The following is a 21029-nucleotide window of genomic DNA, read 5'->3' on the forward strand; positions in this document are numbered from 1 at the left end:
TTAAACTCTGACAGACAAAGTCAGAAGGTTACCAGTCTCTTGTTCACTGGAATCTAGCTTATGTCTTCTTAAGAGCTGAAAGGCCTTAAAAACAGTCCTGAAAGTGTCTGAAAGAGTGCAGCTGCCCGTGACACCTGCTGCCGAGCGTTTGAGCTCAGATCGGCTCCCTGTCCAGGGACTCTGGGAGCGCTCATATAGGTCAGCATCTTCACACAGCCGTTGCTATGGAGCTTTGCAGAGCAACTGGGTGACGGTGAGAATTCAAGAACAGGTCAAATGAGAATTCTGCCGTTTTGAGACACCACATCAGGCCAAAGATACAGCAGCATATTACATTTTAAATTTAAATTAAATTTAAATTAAAAATTAAATTTATGCATTTAGCAGACGCTTTTATTCAAAGTGACTTCCAGTGCATTCAGGCTATACATTTTTACCTATCTTGTGTTCCCGGGGACATTGTGGCCTATTGTGGCCTGAATGATAATCATAAAGGGTCAAACAGTCTTTCACTGACATGCTGCATTTATGTATGTTTGACTTTTTGTAGAATTTGATTAGCTTTTATATATATATATATATATATATATATATATATATATATATATATATATATATATATATATATATATATATATATATATAACATATATATATATATATATATATATATATATATATATATATATATATATATATATATATATATAACATCTATCTATCCATCCATCTATCTGGGTCATCCCTCAGAGGTCGTAAAATACAGAAATCACATCCCTGATTGTTTTTCTTTTCATGGTGATCTTTTTGAAAAATAAAGTACCTAAATTTCGGGGTGGTAGAGGTGGAGCAGAGGTGGAGAGGGTGACCGGTGAGTTGGTGTTGATGATGGTACCATAGGTCTCATTGTTGACAAGGTTAGGAATGAAACGCTGCTTGTCTTTGCCCACGTCTCGTATGTCTCGTGCCAGGCTAGCCGGACTGGGCTGAAGGGAATTACTGCCCGGTGTGTAGCAGCTGATGGGCCTCTCGTCCCGCCGGTGAGGACTGGACTATAGGCACAAAGGTTAAATGCTGTAAGTGAGATCAGATAAACCCACTCAATATTCACAAAAATCACAACAAATATTTACCCATAGACTGCCAAGTAAAATACACTGTCAAAGTTCCATAAAAGGTATGAAAAGTCATTGTCGGAATAGTCCATCTGCCATCAGACACGCAATCTGTATTATATGAAGCAACAGGAACACTTTTTGTAAGCGAAGAAAACAAAAATAATGACTTTATTCAATAATTCCTTTGTCAACAGTCTCCTCTGTCACTCCATATCACTGTGCTGTGTATGCTCTTCTTTGTCCTCTGCGCCACAAGAATTTGCTGTTTCTATGTGTATTTAGCTTTGATTTGAACACTCACCACCTTGGACTGGTGTTCATATTATTTTAAGGTTATAGAACCATTTCAGTCAGTTTGGGAAACCACTCTTCTGTTGTACCGTTGACGTGTGGGGTTCCTCAGGGCTCGATTTTGGGACCCCATTTATTTTCCCTTTATAAGCTTCCGTTGGGGAAAAAAATTGATAAGCACAGTATAGATTACCATCTGATGATTCTCAAATGTATTTCCCTTTTTGGAACAATCTTCTCTTGAGTCTTTGTATAACTGTTTGGCTGATGTGAAGTGTTGGTTGGCAAGCAACTTTCTCCAATTGAATGAGGACAAATCAGAGTTTATTTTTTTGATCAGAAAGGATGTGGTATGGATTCTAATGACAATCTGTTATTGCTCCCTGGGAAAAAAAAAAGTTTATCTGTGAAAAGGCTTTATTTTTGACTCAGAGCTTAAATTCGATTGCCAAATTAATGTTGTTGTAGTTTAAAAATAGTTTCTTTTTATCTTAGATATAGCTAAGTGGAAGTCTATCCTCTCTTTAAGTGATTTGGAGAAGGTTGTTCATTCCTTTGTGTCTTCTCATCTGGATTATTGCAATGCTTTGTAACTGGGTGTAAGTCAGGCTTCTCTTTCTCACCCTCAGGCTGGTTTAGAATTCAGCTGCTAGGTTTTTTATTGGTACCAAAAAGAGAGACCATATTACTCCTGTTCTGATTTCACTACATTGGTTACCAATTCGATTTGTTTTCAAATCTCTCCATGGCTTGGTACCAGAGTATGTTTCCAATTTAATTTGTTTACATCAACCTTTGAGATCTCTATGCTCTAAGGATCAACGGTACCTGATGATTCTGATGGCATGCTTAAAATGTAGAGGAGATAGACTATGCCCCTAGACTATGGAATGAGCTTCCCCTGTCCTTAAAACATCTCCTACTCTAGGGTCTTTTAAGAGGATGTTAAAAACTTATTTATTTTATTTGGCTTTTGTTTTGAAATTTGTATGTATATGGATTGTATTTATTAATTTATTTTTATTTTTTTCATATACAGCACTTTGGTGCCCATTGTGGTTTTTAAAAGCACTCTAGAAATAAAGTGCGTTGAGTTGAAAATAAAACAGTGCATCCTTGTGGAGTGGAGGATACAGAAGAGCATACACAGCACAGTGATGTGGAGTGACACAGAGGAGACCGTTGACAAAGGAATTATTGAATGAAGTCGTTATTTTTGTTTTGTTTTTCGCTTACAAAAAATGTTCCCGTCGCTTCATATAACCCAGATTGCCCGTCTGATGGCAGATGGACTATTCTGACGATGTCTTTCATACTTTTCTGGACCTTGACACTATTATTTACTTGGCAGTCTATGGGACAGTCTCAAGCCTCCAGTTTTTCATCCAAAATATCTTAAATTGTGTTCCGAAGACGAACAGAGATTTTACAGCTTTGGATCGACATGGTGATTAATTAATACATTTTCATTTTGGATGAACTAACCCTTTAAGTTAATAATTTTGTATTAAATATTACACACACTACAATATCTAAACAAATTAAATTAGGAAAACTCTATAACTAAATTTCTACACCTATACATATTAGTCACAAGGCATGATTTTTCCTTGAGAATTCAGAGTTGGTGCTCACCTTCTCATCTAGATCTTCATCACTCTCGTCCAGGTCTTCATGCTGAAGTCTCCACTCGTACTCCACATGCACATGAGCGTTGAACTTTCCTGCAAGCGCTTGGTTAAGCTAAAAAAAATCAAAAAGTTCTTAGCATCTAGGCCAGTGTTTGCTCGTATTAATCTACAAGGATGTTGTATGATATGAGGGCTCACCTGTTCCTCACACTGCAGATGTTTGAGTCGCCTGGCGATGTCAAGCGGCGTCTCACCAGCTTCATTAGCTAAACACACACATAAACACATTTTAAGAGGAGGATACATTGGCTTGTTACACTTTATAAGCCTGGATGAATAAAGACAACTTGGCATTTTCCCACCACATTCTGTACTCTTGGCTTCCAGTATTCAATTTTATCTTACTGACGAGACAAAGCCAAGTCTACCCAGACAGCTTGCTTACAATAGCCACTGGCAGGGATCTGAGAGAAGAGATTCCCTGGCACAGATTCATCCTCCCACATACAACCGCTAGGTCACACATGGCTCCGTTATCTTTACTTCCCATTGTTGGTGGACAGATTTACAGAATTACAACCCCACTCCAATCAGCACACTAACTTCTCCTAGCAGTCAAAAAAAGAACACTGTGTGAAAACATCCTGAACAGTTCTACCAGACAAAACAATGAGTCTCGGAATCTTTAAAGACATCATGAAAAGGAGCCCTTCAATGTCACACCCAAACTTCCTGTTTCAACGGGGATTACGTCAGGAGATTTCATTTGCTGCATACCGATGTCTATAGAGGCTTTTCCTCTCAGTAGCAGTTTGAGACACTCGCTGTTGTCTGTCAGGCAGCAGTAATGCAGCGCTGTGCTTCCTTTAGCCGTTTGCTTATCCAGGTTTAAACTGCGGCGAGAAACAAACACAATTTGGTCTATTTAGAAAACATTAAATCTCAATGTTCCATTCCAGTCACAGCTATAACGGTCTCTTTAACCTTCAAAACCAGCACTTTTAAATAGCTCTGGTCAAGCAACAATAAAAAAAAAGCTGTTCATTCAGATTTAGTTGTGGGGGAGCATCAGTCAGCACTTGGATCAGCAAACAAGGGAATGTTTCCACCCTCTGTAGGGCTGTCTGGGTCTTGCCTGTTCTGGGTGAGGAAGTCGACGATGTGAAGGGAAGTTCTGTCCACCAGTCTCACGGCCAGATGAAGGGCTGTCTCACCTTGTTCCTACCACAGCAAACCAAACAAGAAACAAACAAACAAACAACATGGCATGTTTATACTGTTACTATTTGGTTACTATTAAGGTTTGTGCATAAGAGCTCCTCCTGTTTGAACAGACCATGATATTTTGTGTATTGCGTATGTGTATTGAGCATGGTAAGCAAAGTTTTCTATGAATTATGACAGTAAGGATTTTTTACTGTAAATTCATAGTAAATAAGTAAGAGATCGGATTCAAACTGTGTGTTATTTATTATTTTTAATATTTTGTTTAATTTGAATGTTAAAATATGAACTAAATCTGCATTAAAAAACAATGTTATATATTATGTATATATATATATATATATATATATATATATATATATATATATATATATATTTATAATAATACAATTATTTTTATTTGGACATCACTGAAAAAGTATAAATTTAATCCACAAACTGAACAACTCAGAACAACTCTTATCAAAAGGGATCATCATTTATAATAATAAGATGGGAAAAAACCTCACATGACCATTGGCCAGAGGAATGGGCTCCATTAGGTCCACACCCTCAGCATAGACCTGGATGAGAGAGAAAATATCCCGAGCCTTCACAGCATCACAGAGCGTGTGCAGTTTCGACAGCACATCAGGACACTTCTTACGAGCAAATCGCTTCTCTGTGTATTTGGCCATGATGAAGTCTTTCCTCGCCTGCCTGTGCCATTATAGGGAATTAAATAAGTATAACGATGCAATATAAATTTGTATAATGATAATATAAAGTGATGACAAATTTTGGCTTACATGTCGCTGGATGGATTTGGTTTGATGACATCCTCTGCTGTCAGACAAGCTTCCATGATCTCATTAAACCCAGCATTCCCCACGTTCTTGGCCAGCTGAACACCACAACATAAACATAGATGCAAACACATGCATAAAATCAACGTTGGTGCAAAACTAATTGCATCTCACAACTCTGAAGTACCAACAAAAAGACATTTATTCAGGGTCCATTTGATCTATTTTGCTACTTCATAATATCCATAATCAGCCTAACAATGTATCTTTGGCATTTAATCAGAGACGCGAGCCTTTCTCACTGTGGCTAACAGTTCTGGAGTCTTGTGTAATTGCTTTAATGATCCTAAATTGTTGGCCAAATATGCTCTGGGCTGAAATCATGCGTGTGGAATGGCTCCCAAAGAGCCCAAGTGATTTGAGGGATGCCTTTAAAAATTTCAAGCATGAAAGCTGAATCAAAAGTGCAAAGCAAATAAATAAACTCAATATGAGGCTTACAGCAGCAGTGCTGGGGAATCTGGGGAGCTGCACCCTGTGAAATCAAGGATCAAACACTAACCAAGAGCTCTGAGGTGCTGAGAACATCTAGTGTTAGTGACTGAATTCTGGAGTAGTGCACGCCCAACTCTCGGTGGATCCCTGAACATTCGATACACGTCAGGATGCCCAGGTTGGTAGAGAGCCATGTGGGGCCTGAGGAAGAAGAAGAGAGAAAAAAATGTTAAACAACTTTAACAGAGGCTGTCAATCAAGAATGTGTAACATATTACAAAAGATGAAACAGCTTGTCCTCAATTCCACAATATAGAGTTTTATGATCAATTAGGCAGATTGCTGGAGATAACAGTTAGTGCACGTGCTCAAAAATTTGAATCAAGCTTGCAAAGTTTCTTAATCCTAAAAAATATTTTGGTAAGAAGTAACAAGAAAAACTAAAAAAATAAAATAAAATACAGTATATAATAATAATAATAATAATAATAATGATGAATATTAAATGAACGGTATTTGTATTGTCACTATTGTATTCCATTATTATTTTATTATGTAATCATATTTATTGTTGTAGGAATTATGATAACAACTTGGGTTGTCCTTGTCCTCTTTAGTCGGGATGACATGGTGTCCCAGTTTTCCAAAAAGAACTTCAAATTTTGATTCATCTGACCACAGAACAGTTTTTCACTTTGCCACAGTCCATTTTAAATGAGCCTTGGTCCAGAGAAAACGCCTGCGCTTTTGGATCATGTTTAGATAAGGCTTCTTTTTTGACCTATAGAGTTTTAGCCAACAACGGTGAATGGCGCGGTGTTCACCGACAATGTTTTCTGGAAGTATTCCTGAGCTCATGTTGTGATTTCCATTACATTAGCATGTTTGTGATGCAGTGCCGTCTAAGGGCCCCGAGATCACGGGCATCCAGTTTGGTTTTCCGGCCTTGACCCTTATGCACAGAGATTGTTCCAGATTCTCTGAATCATTGGATGATTTTATGCAATGTAGATGATGATAACTTCAAACTCTTCAAACTCAGTTTTTCTCTGAGAAACTCCTTTCTGATATTGCTCCACTATTTTTCGTAGCAGCATTGGGGGAATTAGTGATCCTCTGCCCATCTTGACTTCTGAGAGACACTGCCACTCTGAGAGGCTCTTTTTATACCCAATCACGTTGCCAATTGACCTAATAAATTGCAAATTGGTCCTCCAGCTGTTCCTTATATGCACATTTAACTTTTCCGGCCTCTTATTGTTACCTGTCCCAACTTTTTTGGAATGTGTAGCTCTCATGAAATCCAAAATGAGCCAATATCTAGCATGACATTTCCAGAAGTCTTAATTTAAACATTTGATATGTTATCTATATTCTTATGTGAATAAAATATAAGTTTATGAGATTTGTAAATTATTCCATTCCTTTTTTACTCACAATTTGTACAGTGTCCCAACTTTTTTGGAATCGGGTTTGTATTAATAAATTATATGTTGGTATCATTACTGTAAAACATTTATTAGTAAATGTTATTTTTGTAGAATTATTGTAAAACATTATTATATTTAATAAATTCAATAATAATAATAATAATAATAATAATAATAATAATAGTAAATGTCTTGTCACTTAACAAGTACCTGACTGGTCCAAAGAGAGCAGTCTATGCAAATCCAAGCCTTTTAACCAAGTTTCTTTACTACCAGCTTCCACATTGTTCTTCCTCTGAACATTCAAAACAGCCCCCCCTCCCTCTTCCTTCTCCACTTCCTGTCGGTTTCCAGGTCACTCACCGGTAGCTCCGCAGTCACAGCAGACATCGTTTCCCGCCATCCGCTTGACCTCACCCAGGATGGCCTTGGTCAGCTCCTGCACAATGTTGTTCTCGCCAACATGCTGGTCGCCCTTAAACGCGTTGTTGAGCGCCTCCTCCTTACTGTTCTGCAGCACTGAGATCCATCTGAGAGATCATGAGGATTAAGAAACAGAGATCAGGGATTCTATTCTTATCAAGGCTGGGGTAGATACTTTGAAACTGAAGCAGTTCAACTACAGTCCCAAAACAGCAGTTCACTACACTTTAAGCATGTTAAAGTTATTAAAGAGGAAACCATTTATTTCATTACAAAACAAGAAGTGAAATGCTTTGCAATGAGTTTAAGGAACAAACAAATGATTATTTAAATCAGTGAATAATTTTTTGAACCAGATTCACTGAAACAGATTTTCCAAGTCTAGTTTGATTACTGTCCAGCTGCTCTCCGTTGTCTTACTTGCTAGGGAAAAACAGCTAGTGACCGGATGAGCGGCAGTATTGTGTTGTTACTTTCAGTTAGTTATTCCCTAAAACCATAGGGAATGTCCCTATGACAGGTTTCCTTTGAAAACAGAACAGGGACGATCAGACACACACGCTTACATTTGACACTCTGGCTCATCCTCTGCCTGGAAATGATACGTTCTGTCATCTAAGAGTGATAGAAGAACAGAAAGACCGTGTTAGATCTTTGAGAAAACAAGCAAACCTTTGACAATAATAGATCTGTTCAGAGCTCTGTGTTTTCTGGACGACTGAAGGCTGGAATATACTCCACAACTTTGAAATCTGAAAGCACTAGACATCATACACTTACGGACCGGGCATCATAAACTAAGCAACTGAGGATCACACACTAACAGACTTACAAGTCGGAATCTGTGCCCACTGGCTATGACTTTCAGCAACTAGCGTTGACTCCAAAAAGCAGATACGGACCAAATATTGTTATAAAATCTTCATTTCCTTTATTACCCGACGCACTACATACAGACAGTGCTTCATAATAAATTCTGTCATCCTGGCAACTTTGATCCAACTTACCTTGCTTTTATATTCATTTATAATTTGTCTTATGGAACGAACCACAAATAATTCGTTATTTTATTATTAATACATACTATTATAGCATTTGAAGTATTTGAAATTAGAATTATATAATTATTATATATAAAGAATATTTTTTTTATATTTTCTATCTGAGTTTAAGTTTTCCATCTAATATTTATCTCTTTATTTCACCTGAAAATGGTAATAAGGGTTTCAGTTGAGTTAACAATAACACCATTGAGAGTCTGAGGAATAAAGTTCTGCTTGTTCACCGCGGGGAACACTTGCGCTTCCCTCACAAGAGTGACACTGTGGCAATCTATTTGGAATGAGGAAGACTGGAAAAAACATCAGAAGCCAAGATAAGCTCAAATACTCCCACTCATGGAGGGGACACGTAAAACTGAACTTGTTTTTCTCTCTGGCATTAGCTCCCTGTGGTAAGATGACATGCTAAAGGAAGCACAGGAGCATGGGAGAAAATCCCTCAGCCATTACTTCCTCAAAGATAACAACAACAACACCACCATCACTGTTACACTCGAACTCTACAAGCTACAGAACTGCAAGGCTCTACACTATATAGTTTGAATGATTTTTATTAGATCATTTAAAAGATCAAAAAATAGACTCAGTTGAATTTCTTTCTCCTACTTTGATCTGTACTGCTCCTTTAACATTTCTGCTCTCAATGTTCTGTTACGTCTTTAGCAGCCAGGCTTTAATTAAGTTTTACAGAGCTCCCATATCAGATTTATTAATGTGTGTGTGGAGTAACGGCGACGGAGTGTAACCGTACGGGAGATGAGGTCGAAGCTTTTCTTCTCCTCTGGGTTGTGCTTCACCTGACAGGTGAGAAGATTGAGTTTGGCAGGAGGTCTGTTAGCCTGCAACACAGTGAGAGAGAATAGAATGGTTATGCTCATCTCAACACAATCCTAATACAGTGATTTAATATCGGAACATAGAAACCCACAAAACCCACAAAACCTATAAAAATTCAGGCCATATTTCTCTGGTTTTGAGTTTACTGACTTTAACATAATTTTTTAAATCATTATAACACAGCATTTATTTTACACTTTTATAGTAATGAAAATCTAACAAGAATAATTAAATGAAAATCATGTCTCAAAAAAAAAAAAAAAAACGAATTGTCCTCAAACAGGATAAATTTTCATTTCATATATTCATATATTTTCTTTTTCTAATTGTCTTCATGAGATCCCTTTCAAAAAGACCTTTATAAATCCCTTCATAAATGTGTCTGGCTCTCTTTTTCCGTACATACTGTATATTCTACACTGACGCTGTACAGCTGACGACATTGAGAATCAGACACAGCAAGAACTTCCTGAACTTGTGCTCCAGCACAAGGTGTAACAAAAGCCACTGCTGAACTGCTCTTTTATTCGACACTTCCTGTTATCCTCTCACTAGTTGTCTTAGTGACAAGGAAAGTTTTCACTTCCCAACAACACTGAGGCCAAAGGAAATGCCTCTGGAAAAGACAGTACAATGACTAATGATGTTCACTGAGGGGCTCGGCTTGAAGACTGAAAGCCTATTGAAGTAGCACTGCACTAATGAGGAAACTGTGTCATTTATCAGAGATAAGTGTATTGCAGGTGCTGTGGCTGGTCCCTTTTTTAATCCATTTCTTTATTTATTTTCTATTTTTATTAGGGCTGTCAAATTATTACAATTTTTAATCAAATTAATCAGAATTTTCAGTGGATTAATCATGATTAATCACTATTTGCAACTACACCTGAATCCTAACCATTTTTTTCTGAAATGCATACCAAAAGATAAATAACAGGACACAGATACATCATTTTCATGTATTGTTTCATCATGTGGTTCTTTTTTTCTAAATTTCAAAAGTTTAACATTTACTTAGATCAAATTTACCTGAGCACTATATCAAACCATGCCATTTAACTACAGATAGTGTAAGATAGTGTAAGATTTTTAGGTGAACCAGTGGTTAAATATAGCCACATATCTATGAAATTATGAAATTATGCATAGAGAAATTTGAAAGAATGAACTCAGAAACACAAACATGCGCCACAATCACATAAGCAGCACTCTGGGCACTCTTGTTTTTGGGAGGTGTTCATTTGCTCTGCCACAATACTTTAGGATCGACATTTTCACGTTCTGAAGGCTTCAAGTGCCAGTAAAACCAAGTAAAAATGCATATGCTTTCCCAAACAGCTGTAATTTTCGCTGCATTGCATGTAGGCGTTCTGCGCATGCGCAGTGTGAAACACAGGACGCTATAACACAGTGATCCTCAAATCTGGCTCGCGAGATCCACTTTCCTGCGAAGTTTAGCTCTAACCCTAATCAAACACGCATGAGTTTGCTAATCAGTGTCTTTAGGATCATTAGTAAATCACAGGCAGGTGTGTTTAATTGGAGTCTGAGCTAAACTCTGCAAGAAACTGGATCTCGAGAGCCAGATTTGAGGATCACTGCTATAACAGGAAGAAGAAGCTCCAGCGTATCAACTACCAAAGTCGTCTCTGTTTATCGAGCTTGGCACGAATGTGTTTGAGAGTAACTGGGGTAAAACCTTAAGCTTCTTCTGTGTTTTCGTTGTGGCGCTCGCCGCTGTTTTTTACTATCTTGAGAATTCAGAGATCGACGAGACTTTCCTGACCTGCATAATTTGTCACACTGCACATGCGTGAAATGCGTTAAAAAATTTGACGTAATTAACGACAAACAACTAATTAACGTCGTTAACGCACTATTTTTGACAGCCCTAATTTTTATATCACCTTTTTAGCCTTTACAAATCCACTTAAGTGCGCCTATGTATATATATATATATATATATATATATATATATATATATATATATATATATATATATATATATATACACAGATATATATATACACAGATATATATATATATATATATACACAGATATATATATACACAGATATATATATATATATATATATACACAGATATATATATACACAGATATATATATATATATATATACACAGATATATATATACACAGATATATATATATATATATATACACAGATATATATATATATATATATATACACAGATATATATATATATATATATATACACAGATATATATATATATATATATACACAGATATATATATATATATATATATACACAGATATATATATATATATATATACACAGATATATATATATATATATATACACAGATATATATATATATATATATACACAGATATATATATATATATATATATATATATATATACACAGATAGATAGAGATATATATATATATATATATATATATATATATATATACACAGATATATATATACACAGATATATATATATATATATATACACAGATATATATATATATATATATATACACAGATATATATATATATATATATACACAGATATATATATATATATATATACACAGATATATATATATATATATATATATACACAGATATATATATATATATATATACACAGATATATATATATATATATATATATATATATACACAGATAGATAGATATATATATATATATATATATATATATATATATATATATATATACACTAGGGGCATTGATGGCGCAGTGGATAAGACACATGCCTTTGGTATGAGAGACCCAGGTTCGAATCCACTGTGGGACACCAATGGGTCCCTGAGCAAGACAATTAACCCCTAGTTGCTCGCTCCAGAGGCGTGCGACCTCTGACATATATAGCAATTGTAAGTCGCTTTGGATAAAAGCGTCAGCTAAATGAATAATGTAATCTAATGTATTCTCATGCAAAAAAAAAAAACAAAAAACACTTCTCTTAATACTTCAGTATTAGTAGCATTAATATAGATTAATATTTCAAGATCCCTTTACTATCAAAATGGCAAGTTACACTACAGGACACTGCTGTTACTGCTCCACCTGACATTACTATACGTGACCACCGGACATTTCAACTACCTATAGGTTAGTGAGCCTGAAAACTGCCTAATCAGGCAGGTTACGTACCGTCCCGTGCGAGATGGTCAAATAACCATTCTTCACTGTGCACTTTCTCTTCTGCCACACTTTCCGTAGCCTGAGGAAGTACGCAGGAAACAGTTAAAGTCACATTAATGACTATTTAAGCATTAAATACATGATAAATTATGCAGGACATACTTTAGTCACTATAACAAACATGCACTAACTCACTGTATGGCATTTTAACATGATGTCAAAATATGATTACCCATCACTCTTCTTGTAAAGGTTCCCGCTGCGCTCCGTCCCATGCTCTTTGTTGCCCTGGGGCTGGTGCAGACTGTAGGTGGCGCTCTGTCTCACCTGTGAGTCCTATGAGGAGAGAACAGATATGTAAATGTATATTGGCTGTGCACACAGCAGCAGTGAAGCACTGGCACATCAGCAGTCAGAGGAAGTAAAAAGCAGTGTTTTTGTATGTTGTCACTCCAGTGAGGAAATGGGAGCAGTGGGTTTCAAGCGTCCCCAGGGAGCTGAGCTCATTTGGAAACACACTGCTTTGGAACACAAGGCTCTGAGCCAGTAATGAGAACGCTGCCATTTTAGTAATAATGTTTTGAGTTGGAGGAAAGCCAAAATGGGCTGTATTTAGTCTGTGTGTGCTATATAAAGCTCGGCTTAAATATAGACACACATCACTCAGGGTTGGATAAAAGGCATCAGCCGCAACATTGTATGAACTGCACTCAGAGCCTAAAAAACTGAATTAATCTGCATCACGTTTTATAATCAATTCCAGGAAAAGGCAAATGCAAAAGTATGATCATGTATACCAAGTAGACACTTACTCTCCTAGACTTTGTTGCCAAAGGACGGTAGCATTAAAGAAGAGAAAAGAGCATTTTTCAGACAGTTTACAAAAAACAGTTCGCACTCTAGAACAACATTGCTATATATTGTAAGAATGCATCGAACTCAAAACATTGTGTGACATCAATAGACAATTATTTTTGTGTTATGGTTAATGAATTAAAAAAAAACTAAATCCAGAGTATGCAGCTAGGCATGAGAAAAAATGTGTCAGTACCATGCAAATAAGTATATGATGTCTACGGAAAAAAAGCCCATGGTGCATACTAGAAAATAAATAAGTTAATAACTGTGGCTGAAACCAATATGATCAGATATGTTGTGTACACTCTTATAGTAAGCAAGGTAAAATATGGGTCAAAACCAATATGATCACAGATATATTGTGCACAGTAAACAGGGCTGTTGATTAAATAAAACAGGAAGATGGGCAAAAAAATAAAAAAACACACAAATAAATGAATGAATACATTGTCTGAAACTGCTGTGATCAGATATACTGTATTGTGCACGTTTATAATAAGCAAAGATGTTTAACCCAGTAGTGTAATCAGATGGCGAGACAAATATAAATGTACTTGTTCACGTGGTGTTAAGATGATTATTAATTATTTGCATTTAGATTAAATGTGTGTAATCTCTTAATGTCTGAAAAAAACAAAAACAACAAATTACCGTATTTTTCGGACTATTAGTCGCACCTTAGTATAAGTCGCATTAGTCCAAAAATACGTCATGATGAGGAAAAAAACATATAAGTCGCCCTGGAGTATAAGTCGCATTTATTTAGAACCAAGAACCAAGAGAAAACATTACCGTCTACAGCCACGAGAGGGCGCTCTATGTTTTCAGTCTAGACTACAGGAGCACTGAGCAGCATAGAGCGCCCTCTTGCGGCTGGAGACGGTAATGTTTTCTCTTAGTTTATTTCTCTTGGTTCATTTCTCTTGGTTCATTTCTCTTGGTTCATTTCTCTTGGTTCATGTCAAATAAATTTTGATAAATAAGTCGCACCTGACTATAAGTCGCAGGACCAGCCAAACTATGAAAAAAAGTGTGACTTATAGTCCGGAAAATACAGTAATTCAACAATTTGTCTCCTCTGTGTCCCTCTCCGCATCACCTTGTTTTCTTCACGTACAAAAAGCATTCTTGTCTCTTCATGCTACAGTTGAAACACTGATGGCAGATGGACTACTCTGACAATGCTTTTCATACTTTTCTGGACCTTGACAGTGTATTTTATTTGGCAGTCTATGGGAAAGTCACAAGCCTCACGGTTTTCATCCCAAATATCTTCAATTGTGTTCCTGAGACGAATGAAGCTTTTACGGTTTTGGGGTGGAGTATCCCTTTAAAGGTCTTTAGACTAACTAAAGTTTAAGAGGGTGAGTACTTGCAGGAAGATAATGCGTACTGTGATAATGAGTTTTCACAAGCAATGTTTCCAAGCAGGAGTCCTAAACCATTTCAATCTAGATACATGTTAAACTGAGCTATAAATGCACTGTGAATGGTGCTGTGGCTTTTGAATTACTGCGAACTGAGTTGGATTTGATTTGAGAAAGTACCAACCTCCTTCTGCTCCACTTGCAGAGCGGTCTTTAGCACGTCCCGTAACTGGTTTAGCTGCCTGCGTTCTTCATCCTGTACCTGTTTGATCTGAAGACACAAGCAGCAGTGGAAACAGAAGGTTTTATGAAGGTAAAAAGAGAACTGGTGTGTCAGTGCTTCAGCTGTGAAGAACCTCTCACCGAGTGCAAGTCTGTGGCGAGTTTCTCTATCGAGGGTTTGAGGTTGTCAACTGCTTTCAGACCATCCTGAAAGAAGCTATGGCAGAAGACATAACTCCAGTTATTTTCCAAATCATTTAACACAGGCTCCAATTTAGGTTAAGATGTTATACAAACAACAGAATTTCAATTATGGACAAAAGACTTCTTCAAAATATTTATTTTTTTGTTTCACAGAAAAGAGAATAAATGTATGAGTGTGAATAATCGCTTTAACTGCTTTTAATGCCCCCAAAAATATCGAAATACTTGCATCTATAAACAATATAATATCTACATTTGAATTATACAATACATAAATGGTTGGGATTGAGAAATGTGGCCAGACTTACTTGCACTGTGCGTGAAAGTATTTGATGAGATTCTGAAGCAAGTCGACACCTTTCTTGATCTTGATTTCATTGACTTTGAGGAGGTACTGTAACAAAACAATAGAGGAGCCTGAAGCACACACACTGTACAGGAAGTGCCTATTACAGCACCACAACAGGATTCTCCAATGAAATGAGTCACCTCTTACCTCACACATCTGAAGCTGAAAGAAACGGCGCTCTTTCTCCATTTCCTCTGCTATCTCTGCTCCACTGATCTCCGTCCGGATCATTCCATGCTGTCGGGCGTGCTCTTTTTTCTCCTTCTCTATTTTAGAACTGCGTGAAACACATACAGACCACCTTAAGAATTCAGATACACAAATGCAAACACACGCACAGGAAACACTCATGCAGCAGGGCATTTTTATTTCCATATGCTCCAGCGGCATATTGTACCCCACGTTACGGATGCAGCCTTTCCTCTGTGGGGAAGGAGGGCCCTTCTCTCAGACACAGGATTCCAGAGAGAGCCTCATGCGTTTGGTTTAAGCCTTTATACGCTCTAAGCTCCAGCGGCCGATCATGAAGCAGGCTGGCCATTTCTGGAACCTCTGCTTTCAGAGTTTGAAGCCTTGCGAGGAGATGTGGTCAACACTACAAGCCATTTCCAAAACAAAACATTTCTAGGCAGTGAAACTAGAAAATGAACAGGCACAAAAAGATTGCGAGAAAATGCATCAAGCGGTAAATGAAGTGATGTGATAGCATGAGGAGCTGAAAACAAGTTTGATTTCTGTAAGTTCAGTGTTGGGGAGAAGCAAGACTATTAACTTAAAGTGATTATTTAACCAAAAAAAAATAAATAAAATAAAATACATATATATATATATATATATATATATATATAAATAATATTATATATATAGACTCATTGTTATAGTTCCCAAAATTCTTTAAAATAACTTGTGTTCCACAGAAGAAAAAGTTGTAGCTTTGTTACAACATGAGGGTGAGTAAATGTTGACAGCATTTAATTATTTTTAGTATTTGTTTTGTAGAGTCTGATTCATTTTAGTGAACGTGTTCAGACACTTATTTTCCATGAAGGGTTTCAGTGAATTTTATGTTTTTATAATTAGGACTTTTTATATCGTTTTACAATAAACATTTGAAATTCAATGAACAGATTCAAAAAGTTGCTGATTATTTTTATTTACTTTATTTTTTTAGTGCCAAGTCAAATATCATGGCTATATTCAATCAAATCAAAAATATAAATTTTAAAACCTATGACACATCATCTTTGATGAACTCTAAAATGTGGTGTAGTAATATAATTATTTAATGAAATACTCAATTTCTTTGTTCTTGATTCAGTTACATATAGTTCAAAATTATTATTTTTTTACACTTGTTTTTGTATTTTAAAAGGCATACAAGTCCAAAAATATAACTCTTAATAATAATCAAATATAATTATAGTTCTTAGTGTGTGTTTTTTTTTTTTTTTTTTTTTGTAGCTTCCCCAATGATTTGGGTATAGCACCTGTACATCTAACAGATGGGAGAAATGAGCCTAAACAGACTCCCTCATGTCAGCACATCACTTCCACAGATGACTGTAAAGAACAGTCCACCATTTTTGGTGAAAAAGAAAATGTTCAATATCAAGGCAGTTAAAAACTAAACACAAAAATGGTGGAGTGTTGCTTTCATCTTTGGGAGAAAGAAACACACACAAACAAATTAGGTAAATATGATTCGTGATTTGATGTTTCCTGCTGTTAACCTGGTGTCCCGAGGCAGCACGTTATTTTTAGTGTCAGATTCATTGCCTCTTAAACAAACACAGCAAGATCTTCAGCAAATTCATTAGCAGCGTATTTGCACAAATGAAGCCTGCCACGCAAACTGCAATTTGCGAGAAAGCCGAAAGCTTTGCATAGACAGATATTGAAAGTGAACTCAAACTGTAGCGGAGGTGACGATGAAAACCAGTTTAATGGAGTCAGGGCCAGTGTCACGTTAGAGGACGGTTTCGTTTCTTTCTGTCTGGAAACATGAAGGTATCGGTCACAATCAAACGCCAGAGATTATATCCAGAGATGAGGGGTGAAACATGTATTTGACTGAGCAAAACTGCTGATGATGGAAAACAGCAATGATATTAAAAAAGGCAGGACCATAAACAGCCCCTGGCTTTAACCAAATGGCGTGTCATAAGAAAATATATTACCCTTTCAGTAAAGAATGTCCCTTGCAGCTTGGAAAATATATAAAAAGTGCTACATAAATGTCATACATTGTCGCATGCACAGCAATCAGTGTGATAGCAGAGGATAGGAAAACAGGAAGTGAGGTGGTAACAATGACAGCTCATTATCCAGAGTGCTGGGTGCCACTGATCCCTCATTTGACACTCAGGACACCGACATTTCCTTTCGATTTAATTCATTTTCAGACTAAGCAAACATGCATTACAGAAATGAAGGAATTCTTTGAAAAATCTCTTACACTTTAGTCTCATAGTCTTTCCAGGCTTTATCAAAGGGCTTCTTGAGATCCTGCAAAAGAAAGAGAGAGGATATTCATTAGACACACATAGAGTATGACTCAACTTTCATTTTGACATCCGCTGCTGAACCCAAATAACTGAGGAAAAACAGGACTGAGCAGAAGCATTGTCTCACAGAGCCTGTCGTCTGCTCCAAACTGTGGATGCAATGTTTTTTTGTTTGTTTTTTTTTCCTCTGAATCATATCATGATATTGTCACACAATTCAAAGTTGGCCCATTGGTTGTTTTCTGAATGCACTAGAGAACATTAACGCAGGGTGTTTAGATTTGCTGTATCAGCCAGCATGCATTTCGCACAAAAATGGCACGGCTTGAGGCTTAGAGTAGCAGACGAGTGGCATCAAATCACCACTCAGATGTACACCATCATGTATGATGTCATGCTCACAAAGAAAGTACCTGATGTTATGCCAGTGGCTGTATTCTGAAATGACATCATCTGGAAGTTTTAGGGAGATTCTTCTTGTGCAAACAGATTGTTCTGCAGCAGCTCTACTGAGGGTTTACGCTAATAACACAAGTCTGTGTTTGTAGAGGGACTTCCTAAGAGTCCTACCCACTCTGTTAATGTGCTTCCATAACAGATGTTACACACACAAAAAAACAAAAACAAAAAAAAAACAGTCTCATCTGTGCCAGCAATAATGGCTCATTAAGAGTTTGCTGACAAGAAAATCATTTCCACATTGAAAGAACCCACATCTCCAAGCATTCCATACTTGAATCAATGTTAAAGAAAACAGAAGAGACTAGAAGTCCCTATTTAAACTAGACTTGTGCCGGTATTCGGTAATGCGATATATCACGTAATCAATATGCAATATTGTTATCGTGGGCACTTCTAAATACCGCAAATAATTATATATTACAAATGATTCTGAATTACTATTCCCATCAACTGGTCAAAATGCACAACACCGCTGTACGCTGCTTGAAAGACTCTGATGTAAACAAGCACACATGAGAAGCACATGGAGGAACACGTGAGGGACACGCTGAATGAAAGCACATTCACTCTCTGACAGCAGATGGAGCTAAACTGCAGAAAATGTCCTTACCCTGGAAACCCCATAAAGCTGGATGACTTTCTGAAACATATTTAAATAATTTTAAATAGCCATTCAGATTTGTGTATTGACTATGTTGTTCATCACAGTGCCAAATACTTAATTATTAAGATTTAATTAGGTTATTTTAATCTGGACTACAACTTGCGATAGATATAGTTTGAAAATGTTTTGATTTTTTATTGTTAATTCACACTTTACATCAGGGCTTCATTTTTAACATTAGTTAATTCATTGGTGAACAAACTGCAAATTACAAATTCTTCTGAACATCAGTATTCCAATATTTAATAACACGTTATTAAAATGTAAAGTTGCAAGTGTATTATTTAATGAGCTAACATGAACAATGACTTGTATTTTTTGTTAACAAAGATTAATAACTTCTGTAGCAAATGTAGCTATGGTGAATGTTAATGGCTAACTAATGAGATTGTAAAGTGAGACCTATGGGTCTTTATAGTTCTTTTGCACTTGAATCTGTGCAAAACTTTTAACTTTATATATTTTACTTTATTGTTTTACTTTGTTTAAATTTTCAGTTATTTTTGTTATTAGAAAAAAGTTATTTAACCTATTATATTATATTATGTTATACTATATTTTGAGCACTTTTTAAAACTAAATTTCAATACCGTGATAATACCGTTTACCATGATAAAAGCATGAGCAATTAATCGCAACAGGAAAATTTGATACCGGCATATCCCTAATTTAAACATAAATACATAAGATCTATAAGTATACAGTGGCTATAGAAAAGAATCAGCCCCCTTTATAATAATCACATTTTGTAGCTTTTTTTTATTTACAGTTGTATTTACTCAGTCCAACTTATAACATCCAGGTGAAAGATAGAACACAATCATGTCAGAAAAAAACGGAATCACTGATTTGGAAAAGGGATCACCCCCTACTAAAAATTACTTGTAAACTCAGCCTTAGCTATTAACTTTTTTAGTTGCACATCTGACTTTTAGATGTGGTCATTTTGATCAGCTCAGCATGAAAAGAGTTTTCCTGCAGCATTTTAGTTATTGTTGGTGCAACTGAAGCAAACAATCAACTATGAGTGTCAAGGCACTGTCAAAAGATTTCTGTGATAAAGTTGTGGACAGGCACAAATCAGGAGATGGAGCTTTATCAATGCCTAGAAGCGCAGTGAAGTCTGTTATTAAGAAGTGGAAAGTATTTGGTACAACACAGACCCTCCCTGGATCAGGAAGTCGTTCCAAACTGGATGAAAGAGCCAGGAGGAAACTGGTCAGAGAGGAGACCAAGAGGCCTAGAGCAACTCTGAAGGAGCTGCAGGAATTTATGACAAAGAGTGGTCATTGTATGCCTGTGACAACAATATTTCATATTCTCCACAAATGTGGCTTGTATGGGAGGGTCGCAAGAAAAAAAGCCACTCCTCATGAAAGACCACATGCATTCAACACTCTTTGGAGATTCTGGGGCAGATGAGACTAAAATGTAATTATTTGGCCTCAACACTAAACAATATATCTGGTGGAGATGCAATACAGCTCACCGTTCAAACAGCACCATTCCTACACTAAAGAATGGAGGTGGTGATATTGCTTTTAATTTTTCCTGACATGAAAGTGTTCTGTCTTTCACTTGGATGTTATAAGTTGCAATGAGTAAATTCATCTGACTAAAACAAAAATGTTCAGATTAATGAAATAATCACCAAATTAATCAATGATCAAAATAGTGGCTGGTTGCTGTTCTAGTCTGAGTCTGTTTTTAAATCAGTCTGAATGAGAGAGAGATTTAGGGCTCTGTAAAGGAACAATCTCAACCACCAAAAGGGTCACTTCAGGGATTCAGAAGAATGACTGTTCAGCAATTCAGCCTATTAAATCATGAACACAGAAAAGATGGGACGCAGAGAGACAAAGGAAGAGCATTTTTGTATGCGATTAAACACTGTTTCGAGCTGCTTCATTTTGCTTTGCCTGAACTATAAATCATCATTCCTC

At 36.4% G+C, this 21029-nt stretch overlaps 1 protein-coding gene across 4 annotated transcripts in view; it reads right to left on the reverse strand.

Moving 5' to 3' along the window:
• Positions 1–21029, reverse strand: part of LOC127933265 (arf-GAP with SH3 domain, ANK repeat and PH domain-containing protein 2) — a 69841-nt gene that overhangs the window by 6356 nt on the left and 42456 nt on the right. For 2 of the 4 annotated variants that reach the window (XM_052530109.1, XM_052530110.1), the window contains exons 5-23: positions 17912–17961; positions 17634–17660; positions 15604–15733; positions 15416–15501; positions 15045–15120; positions 14866–14952; positions 12689–12792; positions 12466–12535; positions 9210–9297; positions 7964–8012; positions 7338–7504; positions 5612–5745; positions 5053–5147; positions 4774–4963; positions 4176–4261; positions 3818–3933; positions 3239–3306; positions 3045–3152; positions 824–1052 (exon numbers count right to left, since the gene is read on the reverse strand). In XM_052530109.1, coding sequence (XP_052386069.1) covers positions 824–1052; positions 3045–3152; positions 3239–3306; positions 3818–3933; positions 4176–4261; positions 4774–4963; positions 5053–5147; positions 5612–5745; positions 7338–7504; positions 7964–8012; positions 9210–9297; positions 12466–12535; positions 12689–12792; positions 14866–14952; positions 15045–15120; positions 15416–15501; positions 15604–15733; positions 17634–17660; positions 17912–17961 — 1960 coding nt within the window. The remainder of the gene's footprint in view (positions 1–823; positions 1053–3044; positions 3153–3238; positions 3307–3817; positions 3934–4175; positions 4262–4773; positions 4964–5052; positions 5148–5611; positions 5746–7337; positions 7505–7963; positions 8013–9209; positions 9298–12465; positions 12536–12688; positions 12793–14865; positions 14953–15044; positions 15121–15415; positions 15502–15603; positions 15734–17633; positions 17661–17911; positions 17962–21029) is intronic. The other 2 variants (XM_052530112.1, XM_052530111.1) reach the window with 1 other exon arrangement.

The sequence above is a fragment of the Carassius gibelio genome, chromosome A17 (genome assembly GCF_023724105.1).
Source record: "Carassius gibelio isolate Cgi1373 ecotype wild population from Czech Republic chromosome A17, carGib1.2-hapl.c, whole genome shotgun sequence".
Lineage (NCBI taxonomy): Eukaryota > Metazoa > Chordata > Actinopteri > Cypriniformes > Cyprinidae > Carassius > Carassius gibelio.